This window comes from Sinocyclocheilus anshuiensis, unplaced genomic scaffold, assembly GCF_001515605.1.
Source record: "Sinocyclocheilus anshuiensis isolate Anshui unplaced genomic scaffold, SAMN03320099.WGS_v1.1 scaffold197, whole genome shotgun sequence".
NCBI classification, from domain to species: domain Eukaryota; kingdom Metazoa; phylum Chordata; class Actinopteri; order Cypriniformes; family Cyprinidae; genus Sinocyclocheilus; species Sinocyclocheilus anshuiensis.
This window is the reverse complement of record NW_015540856.1, coordinates 933,808-946,500: the sequence shown is the minus strand read 5'-3', so window position 1 is coordinate 946,500 and position 12,693 is coordinate 933,808. Positions and strand designations below refer to the sequence as shown.

Here is a 12,693-nt window from a genome sequence, read left to right as displayed (position 1 = left end):
GTGAATTTTTTTTTTTTTTTTTTTTTTAAGAGTGCAAAACATACAACATACGGTGAACACAAAAACATTACTACATACATACTTTTATTATTATCGATATTACTGTTGCCGTTATCACAAGGTATTATTATCATCACCATCTTTAGTATTATTATTATTATTATTATTATTATGCATGCTAGTACTACTTGAATACTACTACTATTATTGTCAGATGGTCATCACTGTTTATTTTCATTGCTGTTATTATCATTGCTGTTTTTGTGTTTTGTGTTCAAACACAGTGAATCTAATCACCGTTCAGGTAAAAGTTCGCCCACACTGCTGTCTTGATCTTATCACTATCACAGTCTGAGCACGTGAGCTGTTCATCTTATCGGCAAGGCATATCGGCATAATTTTCAGATCGGCCGATGGTTACATTTTAAGCCTTTATCGGCCGATTCTGATAACGTTCCGATAATATTGTACATCCCTAGTTATTATTTTAGTTTTAAAATTTAAATTTTGTAATTTTAATTTAGTTATTACTAATATTTTTCAAATTTTTTAATCTGATCTTAGAAGCAGTCTAAAGCCCCGTTCACACTAGCAGCGACTTTCGATGAGGTTGCTAGTGGGCGTTCTCAATACTGGTTGCCTTGACAGCGAATCAGGTTTCTTGCCGCTAAGTACAAACATTTTGGAGGCAAAAGACTAAATATAATCTAAATCTAAATTAAATCCGTACATACAAACAAAAATGAATGAGAAACAGAGCCTACTTTCTTCCATTGCGTATGTTTATCTACGGCGCTGAGAAGACAACGATCACATGAGCTATACCGTCTTCTTTCCTATTGGCTGTCACTCTCGAAAGTTGCTCTTCATTTGCATAAAGTTGAAGGATTCTGAACTTTGTCGCGTCGCTGGACACGCCCCATCTGTCACTTGCTATCGCTCGTGTCGCCGGAAATCGCCAGCTCTACATTGAAATGAATGGGATTGTGTTGCTTTGCTGTTGCGTGTCGCTTGTACTGTGAATGGGGCGTAAGTTTTATGTGTGAGCCCACAATAATGTACAATTATTATTTTTATTTTAGTTCAAGTTTTAGTCATTTTGCTGAGCGTTTTTTCTCATTTTTATTCGGTTTTTCTTTACCTAAACTAAATTAAAATGATAAATGCTGCTTTGGCAACTAGCTGAAATAAAATAAGTTTAAATAGTAACTCCTTTAAACTGCTGGCCTTGAAGCGGGAACCGCTGATGTCATTTTTCGCAAAGCTTTCAAAACAACAACTCAGTTCTGCTATAGGCTGAGACAGAACATTTCTAATGAACTCGTTTGCACTTCAGATGCTAAATGCAGTGCAGGCATAATGTGCGCTCAGTTTACACAGCCTTATTTTGTCATGCTGCATGGCTACCTCAAATACTTCCTTTTCCATGTTCTTCTGAAATTAAATAATTTACTAGTGTCACATGTGAATCGTTCATTTGTTATTATCTTCTGAATGTTCCTTCACAGCTTTCTCATGATGGTGTGAAGAAATGAATTAAATTACTTGGAAAGTTATAACGTATTCACAGAAGTAATCAAGACTGGTGAACAGACCATACTGCACTGTGTTTGTGGGCCGGTTATGTACATGTACTGTAGTAACCGTTATGACAACATTCAGCTCTCTAACAGTGGAAAAGCAGGCCAATTCTGAGAGAAAGAACAACAACAGGACATTTCAGTTTCTTTCCTCTTATCTTTCCAGTTTCTATTTACTTCAGCTCCTGTATTTCTGTTCTGTCTTCGGTTACTGCACGTTCTTTCCACCCTGCTCAATTTTTGGCAGTTATTACCCATGAATCTCCCGTCGTCCTCCATCTGTTTGCATATGTAGTGAAGTGAATGCATTACGATGTTCTCTTTCTCTAAGCAGGTTTGTTGACATGAGGCATTAAGAGCATCTCGATCCTCTCTGACCCCTTAAACCTCTTTTCTAACCCAATGAGCATCGCTTTCCTTCTATGGCTGTGTATGAACTTACTTGTGTGGAAACAAACAGTAACTTTAAACCCGTAACATGTAACCTCCACCTCTTTCTGTGCCTTAACTGAAGATGTGGGCTCAGTATATAATGGTTTTGCTGGTCATGATTGCTTGAACTGAAACCCAAACCTCAGTTAAGGGACGTGAAGCCAGGTTAGATGAGAGGAAGTGAGTCTTAGGCTTGCACTTCTTGTTTTACAAAGGCCACATACACATTCCACATGTACAGTATATGTGACCCTGGACCACAAAACCAGTCATAAGGGTCAATTTTTTGAAATTGAGATTTATACACTATCTCTAAGCTTTCCACTGACGTATGGTTTGTTAGGATAGGACAATATTTGGCAGAGATACAACTATTTGAAAATCTGGAATCTGAGTGTGCAAAAAAATCTAAATATAGAGAAAATCGCCTTTAAAGTTGTCCAAATGAAGTTCTTAGCAATGCATATTACTAATCAAAAATTACGTTTTGATATATTTACAGTATATTTAAAAAATATCTTTATGGAACATGATCTTTACTTAATGTCCTAATGATTTTTGGCATAAAAGTAAAATCAATAATTTTGGCCCATACGATGTTTTTTTTTTGGCTATTGCTACAAATATACCCCAGCGACTTGAGACTGCTTTTGTGCTCCAGGGTCACATATGATATACGGTAGTCAGTCCTACTTCCTCACACTCACGATGGTTGCCATAGTGATAACCGAGTTTGGAGTCACGTAGCTGTAAACAAGAAACATGACACCAGCTGTTTGTGAATTCAGTAGTAGATGCCATCATCATACCCATAAATAACCAAACACTGTGTGTACACTCTTAAAAAAGAAAGGTCTTCGCGACAAGAAGAACCATTTTTGGTTCCCCAAAGAACCTTTGAGTCAACAGTTCAAGAACGTTTTCAAAATCTAAAGAACCTTTTTTTACTATGAAGAACCTTTTGTGGAATGGAAAGATTCCATGGATGTTACAAATTCTTCATGGAATTCAAATGAAACTAAATGAAAATGAGAATTTTTTTTGTTTGTTTTTTTTTGTTGGATTTAGCTCTGGTTAACTATAATAAGCCTGGTGTGTATGTGGCTGAAGAGTGATTTTGAAATCTTCACACTCTTCCTCTCTCAGCTGAGGTGTGTGTTTGTAGTGAACACCAGAGTCAAGATCGGTTCTTTCCCTCTGACTCTTTTGATGCCATGTGAGGTCATCAGAAGCAATCCTAATGAACTACTGCTCAAAACTGCTGCCATCACTAACATCATAACATGATTCCTTTAAGAGAATAGTTCACCCAAAAATCTATATTCTGCCATGATTTACTCACCCTCACCAAAACCTGTATGGCCCTTTTATTAAGTGAAACACAAAAGAGGAAATTTAGTAGAGTGTTCATGCTGCTCTTTTCCATATGAAGAAAGTGATAGAGACAGAAGCTGTTGAGCTCAGATAAAGCTCCATGAACGTAATCCATGTGACTTGTAGGGCTGCACGATAATGCTTAAACTAATCATGATTATTTTGCTAAAAAATTATAATCGCTATTATTAATTACGATTTTTCTAAGTTCAGAAATTTCTTTTAACATTTCATCAGAATTATTGCACTTTCACATAAGCATGAATCAAGAAAATGTCAACTCGTATACAGGGTTTATTGTGCATCATCTAGTTTTCTGATTTATTATATTCGCCCGTATACATTAACACACTCGCTACATTATAAAACTGGCAAAACCATAAGAAGTTTCAAAACTTCTCTCAAAAGCTAAAAACGTGCAATACCAAATATTAATTACAATAATTCCAAATTATATTCATGTTTTTCTACAATTAGCAGTAGACATTGACATAAATCATACTCGACACTATTCATGATAACTAATAGAGGTTAGATTATTTGTTTATTGCTAGATTAATCAACTGATCTAATCAATAACTTAATTGACTGAATAAAAAAAATTAGTGCTGTCAAACGATTAATCGTGATTAATCACATTCAATATAAAAGTTTTTGTTTACATAATGTGTGTGTACTGTGTATATTTATTATGTATATATACAGTAAATGCACACATACTGTATAAATTTCAAAAATATTTACATGTATATATTTATATTCATATAATTTATATTATATATAAATATATTTAAAATATAAACAACTTATTTTTCTTAAATATATACATGCATGTGTGTATTTATATACAGTATACATAATTAATATACACAGTACACACACATATATTGTGTAAACAAAAACGTTTATTTTGGATGCGATTAATCGTGATTAATCGTTTGACAGCACTAAAAGTGAGTTGTGAGTTGCATGGTCTACTTTTATGATTTCTCATTTTTGTAGCTCAACATCATCCATCAACTTGCATTGTATGGAAAAGAGCAGCGTAAACATTTTGCCTGACATCTGTTAGATGGTCATGAGGAGAGTAAATGATCAATTACTCATGGGTGAATTGTTCCTTTAAGAATAGTGAAATAATCGAACTCACATATGTGAGTAATAATACTAGAACTGTAACAGCACCAATAACATCGACACACATGCACACGTGGTGAGTCTGACGGCTGATTGGTGAACTAGAGGTGTGATCTCCCCCTCCTCTCCTCTCCATACTTCACCACTTGTCATTCCTAACCATCAAACCCCCTCAAACCAGAGTCCGTCCTGACACACACTCACAGGACATTGTGTCTGAGTTCATTTGTAACCCTCTCCTGCCTTTTCCTCCCACCAACATCCCCTTACCAACCTCCATTCCAGGACAGAAAGTTCTTCAAGGGCTTCTTTGCAAAAGTAAGTTCTGCTGTGTGCATTTACGTACCGTCCTGAACATACTCTATGCAAGTACTCAAGCTTGAATTTATGTTGTTGCTTCAGTCCTCGGTTTATAATTATAATGCAAAATCATGCTGCATTTTCAGTGTTGTTGCAAGGGTCTTTAGAGTCCCCTTCTTCGGTCGGTTTTCTCTTTCAGTTTAGCTACTGTCATGACGGAAGACAATCTTTCTGAGAAGGTTAGTTGAAGTTATCTGAATGACAGCACCTCTGACATTTGATGGAAACATCACCACCCACTTGGATTTTGCAGATAACCATAGCTAAAACTGGAAAATGTGTCCGGAAACTGATTCAAATAAATTAAACTACTCTTTCAGTCTTTATTTAAAAAAAAAAAAAAAACTTTCCCTGAAAGTTCGAGTTAGAATAATTTGAAAGAGTGCACAATGAGCAGGGTTTAAAAAGTCTTACATTTAGTTATATTAAATGTAAGGCCATGGTACAAGAAAGTCTTAAGTCTTATGATTTCAAGAGGTCTTAAATTTGGGGATGGAAAGACCAGAATTCCGATATGGCTAAATGTGACGATTAAACTTCAAAAGGCTATGATTTATTAAATAAACATGACTGGTGCTGCACTGTTTCGACTCATCCAGTTTCTTAAAAATGGTTTAAAGGCTGAAATGTGAAGTTTATTATTTTATAAAACTTTTTGTTTTTGTGAAAACCTGTATCTGAACTGCAAATCAGGCTTTTTACAATCATTTTACAGTTTAATATGTTACCATAGACATTGCCCTACCTCGCTCATATGGTATTAATTTGAATTGTGCAGGTCTTAAATTTGAGCCTGAAAATCCTCCAGAAACGCTGAATGAGGCTGTGAAAGCAGCTAGGGAAGACGTTTAGTGTCCCGACAACCTGTTTGTAGTCCTATTTAGACACTTGTCAGCAATCGCATTTTTCAAAACAAGTATAAGCTTTAATAAAACCACAAGCTGGTGTTACTTATGTATTTTATGTCATAGAATAAAATGTGGAAATATCTTGAGCTTATGTTAAACAGACCTTATTTCAAATATTTCACAAAAAAGCCATCGACTTCAGGACGATGGACCCAGAAGTGCTAAAATACAACTTGTTTCCAGGTTTTGGCCTACAAAAACACATCATTACTGCAGTACTCCAGTTTTTATTTGATTGTCCTAAATGGTTGATTTATTGTACCATGACTAAATGTAATGATAACTCATACTGTATGGCTTTTCTGTAATACAAAGTGTATTCACATGTCACAGCTGGTTTTATTTCGCCTCTAGAGGGTGCTCTATTACACTGATTTAACCAGTTTTCCATAAAGCAACAATTGGTGCTAATTAATTAATCTGTAAAAACAGCATATCCATCGACCTCTGCTCCTGAGTACTGAAGTCTGGTGCCACTACAGTCACAATGTGATTGAATAACTGTTTGTGTACTTGCATAGAGTATGTTTGTGGCTCAAACGTGTGTGAATGTGTGTACACTTTATTTTTCCCCCTCCACTGATAGATTAGTTTGCTCCTAAAACATGCCTGGAGCAATAGAAGAGTGTGTGCAAAGGGGCAAATTGAGTTTCTGAACTCATCTTGTCGTCTTTTATGTAACGAAAGTGTGTGTGTGTGTGTGTGTGTGTGTGTGTGTGAGAGAAACAGCTAATTTCTGCACTTAGTTAAGTGTGAACACTCAAGCTCCCTGAATCAGGATGTGTTTGTTTGAGTGGTTCACTTCTGCTGTTTCTTTCTTTCTCGCGTTATACGACATGCCTGCTCCTAACACTACTGTAACCTTCTCAACACTCACTGTTTTTTAACTTTTCTCTGTTTTCAGGTGTTGTTGGTAGATGAAAAGTGCATTTGTATGAAAGTCGAAGAGGGTGAAGGGCCTCAACAGGGGGATCTTGTGGGAAAATCAGCTCTCTTCTCTTTTCCCGTCCGTCTCTCACTGTGTGTGTTGTGTGTGTCCACACAGGCGGGTAAGAAGGCCGTGCGAGCGGTGCTCTGGGTGTCTGCGGATGGCCTGAGGGTCGTAGATGACAAGACAAAGGTACCGAAGGACTCTAGACTGACCTGTGATGATCCACCAGATAACCACAGTACAGATAAATACAGTACTGTAGATCATAATGAAGAATTAGATCTTGACCATTTAAAAAAAAAGTGCACTTAAAGAGAATTCAGATGAAATTTTTTTTTTGTCATCATTTAGGATGGCCTGAGGGTCGTAGATGACAAGACAAAGGTACCGAAGGACTCTAGACTGACCTGTGATGATCCACCAGATAACCACAGTACAGATAAATACAGTACTGTAGATCATAATGAAGAATTAGATCTTGACCATTTAAAAAAAAAAAAGTGCACTTAAAGAGAATTCAGATGAAATTTTTTTTTGTCATCATTTACTCATCCATGACCTTCTTCAGTGGAGTGATCACTGTCTGATTTGTGAACAAATCATTTCAAAATGATGATGTGAATCAGAGCCAGCCTATTAAATGAAAATGTCTGAGTCATAAGAACGATTCGTTCGTGAACTCTTGAGAAAGGAAAACTAATGCAGACCATGGTTATTATAGTTGACTAAAACTAAAACCATAAAAAAGTGTTGCTTAAAAAGAAATAAACAAACTGAAATATATAAAAAAAAAAATTCAGCTTGTTGACATAAATATAAATAGAAAAAAACAAATATATTAAATATGAACATATTTAAAAATGCTAACTAATAAAAATAAGGCACACTAACAAAATTACTAAAACTTAAAATGAAAATATGAAAATTAATTCAAAATATTAATAAAAAATATAATAGCATCTTAGTGATTGTAAAATAACACTATGTTAGATGTCAAGATCTTTAGTAAATGGCTTTAGAAGACTTTGGAAATCCTTGTGTGAATCATACTGTCCACGTTCATGATGCTTTTACAATGCACTTGCGTCACTGAAAGCTTCAGTCCCATTCATTGCAAATGCATAGAAAAGAGCATCTTCTCAAAATGTCTTTTTTTGTGTGTTCATGGAAGAGGTTTGGATCAGCATGCGGTGCAGGTGAATGAATCAATTGCCATATTGTGTTTTCTGCCACCTGCTGGTGAGAGTCAGTCATTGCTCATCGGTGCATGAAGGCCTGCTGGGTTTTAGTCTGGCAGATGATCCACTTAATTGCATTTGAATGCTGCTGAAGTTTTAAAAATGTACAGGCTTTTACTGATGCAGATGCCTGCAAAAGCAGAAATTGCGAAATAATTTTTAATCTTCCCAAATTTGTCATGAAAATCGTTTATAAATCTGTTGTTAACAAAAGAGAAGCGTTAAGGTCTCCCTGTGGTTTAACATGTGAATGTTATTCACAGCCATGAATATTAGTATCAGAATTGTAGTATCATTTTAGTATCATTTATTTTCTTGCTCTGTATAAAATCATTAATTATTATTAAATACCCTTTTTTTATTATTCAGTACACTAGTATAATTACTTTAGTAATATATTTCTTTTTAGAATTGAATAAAATCAAAATAATACTTAAATCCACAATTTAAATCTGATATTTAAACATTTTTGCATTTTCCAAAAACATGCATTTTTGTCTCCCTTTTTCACTGCTTTTGAATACAGCATGAGTGCAGATGTGTGACGGCACACTGAAACACTGTTGTTTTGTGAAAATATAAGTGACAGTTGGAATGACATGCATTTTGGCTGTTTTGTTTTCAGGATCTCATTCTAGACCAGACGATAGAGAAGGTGTCCTTCTGTGCACCGGATCGTAACTTCGAGCACGCCTTCTCCTACATCTGCAGAGACGGGACCACGCGCCGCTGGATCTGCCACTGCTTCATGGCCATCAAGGACTCTGTGAGATGCTCAGATCTGTCACGTACTCTCGTGGACAGACTGCCTCTTTTTATGAAATTGTGCTTGGAAGACGAAGAGTGTCTTAGAATTACAACTTTACATCTTGCAAATGCGTTTTGTCAAGTAGCTAGTAAAAATCGAATCATTCTACATCACATAATCGGTGTTGTACTATTACAATACTATCATTGTCAAGTTGACATTTTTTAGAAAGACTACATTTTGTTTCCAAACAGCCACATATATCACATTTTTATGAATGTCTCAATTGCAAAGTGTCCAAGAAAGAAATTAAATTGCAGATATAAGAAGTTCAGTTTGAATTGTAAGGCATTCTGTCACAATTATGAGAATAAACACACCATGTGTGTAATACATTACAGTGACAACAGTATAGACTAGAATACAACATGAAAACTGGACTAAAGAGTTTGATTATTACTTATATTAAATCACATGTATACAGTTTTAGGTTACATCTGCGTCTATCTGAAGATAAAAACCAGCAGTGATTGATTTTACTATTGCTATTGTTTACAGTTTTCAATGTACTCTCATTATAAAAATAACTTTATTAATGTTCATTTAGACCTTTCGGTAAGGAGACCTCAAAACGGGAAGCCCGTTTCTGCTACTTAATAAAAAATAAAAAAGGTTAATGCGACTTTTTATCTCACAATTCTGATTTTTGTTTCTCGCAATTCTGACTTTTTGTTTCTCGCAATTCTGATTTTTGTTTCTCGCAATTCTGACTTTTCTCTCGCAATTCTGACTTTTTTTCTCGCAATTGCGAGGTTATATCTCGCAATTCTGACTTTTTTCTCTCGCAATTCTGACTTTTTTTCTCGTAATTTCTGACTTTTTTCTCTCGCAATTCTGACTTTTTTCTCTCGCAATTCTGACTTTTTTCTCTCGCAATTCTGACTTTTTTCTCTCGCAATTCCGCAATTCTGACTTTTTTTCTCGCAATTCTGACTTTTTTTCTCGCAATTCTGACTTTTTTTCTCGCAATTCTGACTTTTTTTCTCGCAATTCTGACTTTTTTTCTCGCAATTCTGACTTTTTTTCTCGCAATTCTGACTTTTTTTCTCGCAATTCTGACTTTTTTTCTCTCACAATTCTGACTTTTCTTCACGCAATTCTGACTTTATAACACGCAATTGCGAGTTAAAGTCCAATTTTGAGGAGGAGGGGGGGGGGGACTGATGTATTCTCAGAATTACTCGCAATTCTGAGAAATAAAATCAGAATTGCGAGATAAAAAGTCGCAATTCCCATTTTTATTTTCTATTCAATGGCGGAAACGGTCTTCCATACAAAACTGTACTGGAATAAAAAAAATAAATAAATAAAAACTTTTTGCTCAAAACGTACCAAAATGAAAAATAATTTATAATCCCTGTACAAGAGAGACTTGGTTTTTTTTTGTTCCAAAAAAAGAGAGCTAAAATTAGTTTAAAAAAATATTGCCGTTTCAGATATCGGCATATGATTTAATGCTATGAAAATGAATAATATTTATATCATTAATTATTTATGATATGTATAATTAAACCCACAAGCCTTCGGTTCATATGAAGACTGTGTTTTTGTATTTGTAATGGTTGGTGTTGGTCTCAGGGCGAGCGTCTGAGCCATGCGGTGGGCTGTGCGTTTGCAGCGTGTCTGGAGCGCAAACAGAAGAGGGAGAAGGAGTGCGGGGTCACGGCCACTTTCGATGCCAACCGCACCACTTTCACACGGGAGGGATCCTTCCGCGTCACCACAGCAACAGAGCAGGCCGAGCGAGAGGAGGTCATGAGACAACTGCAAGATGCCAAGAAAGGTGTGTGTGAGAGATTTAATACAGTGCCCATGAATAGTTCTGGATCAGAAAGGAAAACTTGAAATCGCATCATATGACCCCTTTAAGTCCAAAGAAATGTCTGAATGTCGTCACACTAGATCAGGGCTTCAGGGATGTGATGTTCATACATTTCAGAATTGTGTATGTATGCTACCATGCAAAAGTTTGGGGTCAATAAGCATTTTTTTAATGTTTTTGAAAGTCTCTTATGCTCACCCAGCCTGCATTTATTTAATCAATAATACAATAAAAACAGTAACATTATGATTATTACAATTTAAAATGACTGTTTTCTATGTGAATCTATGTTTTGCTGTGATGAAAGCTGTATTTTCAGCATTATTACTCCAGTCTTCAGTGTCACATGATCTTCAGAAATCATTCTAATATACTGATTTGCTGCTCAAGAAACATTTCTGATTATTAACAACGTTGAAAACAGTTATGCTGCTTCATATTTTTGTGGAAACTATAATGCATTTTTGTAAATGTCTTTACTGTCACTTTTGATCAATTGAATTCATCCTTACTAAATAGAAGTATTAATTTCTTTAAAAAAAAACAACAACAACGAATATAGGGTATGTCAGTTTCCTCTTGCCACTGTCTTCTCTATCTTAGTCACTTGTGTTTGTAGAGCACTGTTCTCTGTAAAACTGATTGTGATTATTTATTGTGAAAAGTATCATACAAATACACATTCAAATAATTTGATTTTTTTTTTTATATGAAAATTTTCCAGGAAGTCGGTCCTTTAGTTAGCAAAATATCAAAGCAAATTTACCTTTTCTTTTCTGGTGCATTTTTGCAATGACTTTTAACTAATTGGTGTCAAATGTTTTTTAGTGGATCAGTCATAACATCTGTTTTTATGATCACGAAATTATTATTTTTTTTAATCAAGAATGCATTAAATTGATCAAAAGTGATAGTGAGTGATATTTATAATGTTAGAAAAGATTTATATTTCAAATAATTTCTATTAATCAAAGAATCCTGAAAAATGTATCACAGTTTCCAAAACAATATTGTGCAGCACAACTGTTGTGTTTAACATTGATAATAATCAGAAATGTTTCTTGAGCAGCAAATCAGCATATTAGAATGATTTCTGAAGATCATGTGACACTGAAGACTGGAGTAATGATGCTGAAAATACAGCTTTGATCACAGAAATAAATGACATTTTAACATATATTACAATAGAAAACAGTTATTTTAAATTGTAATAATATTTCACAATTTTACCGTATTGTTGATCAAATAAATTCAGGCTCGGTGAGCATAAGAGACTTCTTTTAAAAACATGTCTCAAGTAACGTGTTTTGATGGTCACTGCGTGAGATGGTCTAACCCTTCCTCTGTCAGCAGACTCTGAGGGTGTGTTGGGTGGCTCCTCTGTCAGCGTATCTAACCCTGTGGTCACCCTGGCTGGACCCAATGGCTCGTCATCCTCCCCTCCTCTGCCCATGGCCACACTTGCCCCTCAGGAAGCCAATCCTCACGCCATCCCGCGACGCCACGCCACTGTGGATGCTATCGCGCGCCAGGGCTCGTTCAGGGGCTTCCCTGCGCTCAGTCAGAAAACCTCTCCCTTCAAACGGCAGATGTCGCTGCGCATGAACGAGCTGCCCTCCACCATGCAACGCAAGTCAGACTTCCCCATCAAAAACACTGGTGAGGTCCCCTTTTGAAATCTCCAATCTCCCAAAACATTTTTTTGTCTTGTAAATCTGTATATATCTACAGTGGTGTGAAAAAGTGTTGGCCCCCTTCCTGATTTCTTATTTTTTTGCATGTTTGTCACACTTTAATGTTTCAGATCATCAAACAAATTTAAATATTAGTCAAAGATAACACAAGTAAACACAACATGCAGTTTTTAAATGAAGGTTTTTATTATTAAGGGAAAACAAAATCCAAAACTACATGGCCCTGTGTGAAGAAGTGTTTGCCCCCTGTTAAAACTGTGGTTTATCAAACCTGAGTTCAATTTCTCTAGCCACACCCAGGCCTGATTACTGCCACACCTGTTCGCAATCAAGAAATCTCTTAAATAGGACGTGCCTGACAAAGTGAAGTAGACCAAAAGATCCTCAAAAGCTAGACATCATGCCGAGA

The 12,693-nt window shown here is 35.7% G+C and overlaps 1 protein-coding gene across 4 annotated transcripts in view; it reads left to right on the top strand.

Moving 5' to 3' along the window:
- Positions 1-12,693, top strand: part of LOC107687841 (NUMB endocytic adaptor protein) — an 85,324-nt gene that overhangs the window by 63,775 nt on the left and 8,856 nt on the right. For 3 of the 4 annotated variants that reach the window (XM_016485321.1, XM_016485317.1, XM_016485319.1), the window contains exons 4-8: positions 4,809-4,841; positions 6,837-6,911; positions 8,586-8,726; positions 10,347-10,551; positions 11,944-12,249. In XM_016485321.1, the coding sequence (XP_016340807.1) occupies positions 4,809-4,841; positions 6,837-6,911; positions 8,586-8,726; positions 10,347-10,551; positions 11,944-12,249 (760 nt within the window). The remainder of the gene's footprint in view (positions 1-4,808; positions 4,842-6,836; positions 6,912-8,585; positions 8,727-10,346; positions 10,552-11,943; positions 12,250-12,693) is intronic. The other variant, XM_016485320.1, reaches the window with a different exon arrangement.